Raw genomic sequence first — 3,032 nt, 5'->3', positions numbered from 1 at the left:
GGCCGTTTATCGATAGCTGTATTTACTCGCGTTTTTTGAATTCAAAAAAAAGATGGCGTTACCCCGACGTCCCGCTAGATCGCCTTGGATACTTATCTCCTTTTTGGCTGTCGTCTCTATCTCTCGCTCGGAATTATACTCCTACGAGTTGCAAGCAAAACAAAAGCGCTCGCTACCCACCGCCAACAGATGTTAGCAAAGTAACGGAGAGGAGACAGTCAACAAAAAACAGCAAAAAGGGAAGCTTCTTTCGTAGATGCCCATACCAGAAGAAGCACGAAGAAAAAACAGGCCGGCGCGTGCCAGGGAGCTCCAAGAAAGAAGTGGAAAAAGAAGCGGGCACGCACCACGCCACCGGCCACGGCTTCAGGAAAAGAAGGGAACGAGAAAGGGTGGGAAAATCCAAATGCAAATGATCACTCCCACCCTCACTCACTTGGCCCGAGCAGATAGATCTCCACTCTGCCGGGCCCGGCCTCCTCCCATTGTCACAAGTCAAGTCGAAATAAAATTCGAAAACGCAAACGGAAAAACCAAAGCAAATCGAACGCCAAGCACAACTCAAAAGACCAGCACAAAGTGCACTACTAGTAGTACCTTGTCTCCATAAAAAAATCAAATCAGAATAGTGGTAGGTTGATTTCAAATGGAAAAGGTACGGTACTTACTACAGCCAGGACTAAGCATGAGGTAATCATGTTGGGCCGCCAACGTGTTCACCTCTCGCTTGCATGTGGGTCCCGCTGTCGTGGAGGGCCACGTTTCAGTGACGATGGATTGATGGGAGTGGCGTGGGCTAATGGAGATGGGACTGGGCAGTGTGATGTCAGTGACACGGTGCAGCCACCAGCCAGTGGCGGCCCGCCATAATAACGCCCGGAGCCAAGCAAAGCCAAGCCAGCCGCGCCCAGGCCACCACCACCCGTTCCATACGCCCAGCGAACCACGAGCTCGCTCCGACACTGCCCGCCGCCGCCGGTTCCCTCGAGCGCGCGCTCTGCTCCTGGCTCGCCTGCGTTGGCCGTCACGATGGCGACGGCATGGGTGCGGTCCCTCAGCTGCAGGTCCTACGGCGTGGCGGACGCCGTCGTCGCGCCGTCCCCGAGCAAGAAGGCGCAGCAGGCCCAGCCGCTTCTCCCCGTCTCGTGCGGCGCCGCGGCGGACGTGCGGGACTCCGTGTCGTCCGCGCGGCAGGCCTGGAAGCAGCAGAAGCCGCGCCGGGAGCGGCGGAGGGACGGGCAGGAGAGGCAGCAGGAGTTGGCGAGACCGCGGCCCAAGAAGAAGCCCAAGCAGACGGCGGCCGCCTTCATGCCGTCGCCCGCCACCGCGCCCGCGAGCTCGGCGTTCCTGACGATGGCGGAGCTGCCGGAGGGCCACTCGTCGCGGCAGGTGGTGGAGCTCATCTTCTCATCCGGCTGGGACCTGGCCACCGCCGCGGCACCGCCGGAGGTGGAGGCGATGTTCCGGGTGCACAGCGGCGCGCGGGCGGTGGCACGGTTCGAGGAGGCCAGGGCGGCGGCACGCGCGCACGGCGCCGCGGCCCGGTGCGGCGCCGACGGCAATGAGATGATGCGCTTCCAGTGCCGCCCGGCCGCGGGCGCGGGCGTGGGCGGCGTCTTCGGTGCTGGCGTCGCCACCTGCCAACTCGGCCCGTCCGGCTCCGCGGTGCGCACCTTCGCCTGCAGCGGCACCGCGCACGCCAGAGCCGCGCCGTCGCCCGGCGCGGTTCGCAGGGCCATGCTGGTGTGCCGCGTCATCGCCGGGCGCGTCCGGCCGGCGCTGGGCGACGACCCGCAGGCGCTCCGGCACCGCTCCTCGCACTACGACTCCGTGGACATGGGCAACGGCGAGCTCGTCGTCCTGGACAGCCGCGCCGTGCTCCCCTGCTTCCTCATCGTCTACAAGGTCTAGCCGCGCGCGCGTCAAATTAACCGCCCACCGTACCTAATTACCGTCCTCTTTTTGTCTCTTGGTTAACATTCCGGAGCCGGCAGGCGACACTGCCACTGTGCCAGTACGTAGAATTGACAGAGATCATCGACCCAAGCTCTTGTGTAAAACAGTAAAGGATTGCTTCTTCTTTTTTTGGCTCGCTCCGAATCTTGAAATGGTGTATAAAAATGTTCTTGCTCGTCCCACTTTTCACCGTCGATTCAAACATCTCTGGCTCCCTCTCTGCATGCGTGTACTACGAACTCCGTTCTGAAATTTTATCCTTTGTGGCATCTTTTCCCGCTTTTCCGGCGCAGGGATTTGTCGCCGTAGGTTTAAAGTTTTCTTGTCGCACAGCTCTCTCGTGTTTGCTCCTCCTTTTGCCATTGCCAGGCAGTTTTTGTCGCCGCTTGAAGTCGATTAGCATCCGTATGTGTTTTTTGTCAGGAAGGATATAAGAGGAGAGGAATGAGTTGGCAACATCTTCAGAGGCCTGGCGCAAAGTTTTCGGGCTCGTGGTCTGGCCCTTGGAGGAAGAAAACGTCCGTCTCCTGTGGAGGCCTTTGGTCCCTTGCTGCCTGTCCGCATCCATCCCATTGCCAAATTGCCATCCGTTCTAGGCTCGTGATCACGCATGTCAGGAGTGTGTTTGTACATCCTTCTTATGGTTGTCTTCGGGTGATGTTGCTCTGGAGCTGTTTCGCTGCATATGTTTCAGTGTCATTTTCGTTGCTACCACTTCAGTGTCACTGGAAGGGCTGTTCAGCCAGCCGCTGAACTGGCTGATTCCAGGTGGTACCATAACTATACAATACCACTTTTCCCTTTTCTTTTACGGTATTGCATTGTTTGGTCTGTGTTGTTTGGTGGGTGGTCTTCGTCTATCTTTGTTCGGCCATATGTCGTCTCATCTATGTTTATGTGCTACAGAGCAGTACCGATCCCGATGTGATTTTGCCCATTGTGCTTCTGGCTAGCATGTAGCATTGGACCAGCAAAAAATATAGCCCTGCAAGATTTCACCCCCTGGCTGTTGGATCTTGCTCGTCCGGCTGTAGGGGGGATAAGGGCCTGAGTTATTGGTATGGCATGTTGCGGTG

The 3,032-nt window shown here is 58.0% G+C and overlaps 1 protein-coding gene across 1 annotated transcript; it reads left to right on the top strand.

Annotated features, from left to right (window-relative positions):
• Positions 1-881: 881 nt before the first annotated feature.
• On the top strand, positions 882-2,143 carry LOC119338824. Its single transcript, XM_037611049.1, has one exon. It carries the CDS (start codon positions 1,030-1,032, stop codon positions 1,909-1,911), a length of 882 nt encoding a protein of 293 aa, XP_037466946.1. The 5' UTR covers positions 882-1,029; the 3' UTR covers positions 1,912-2,143.
• Positions 2,144-3,032: the final 889 nt, after the last annotated feature.

Source organism: Triticum dicoccoides, chromosome 1B (genome assembly GCF_002162155.2).
Source record: "Triticum dicoccoides isolate Atlit2015 ecotype Zavitan chromosome 1B, WEW_v2.0, whole genome shotgun sequence".
NCBI lineage: Eukaryota > Viridiplantae > Streptophyta > Magnoliopsida > Poales > Poaceae > Triticum > Triticum dicoccoides.
This window is presented reverse-complemented; position numbering and strand designations above follow the sequence as displayed.

Excerpts from the sequence above, each read along its gene's own strand:
- LOC119338824 (XM_037611049.1), top strand. The coding sequence starts at position 1,030 with ATGGCGACGGCATGGGTGCGGTCCCTCAGCTGCAGGTCCTACGGCGTG.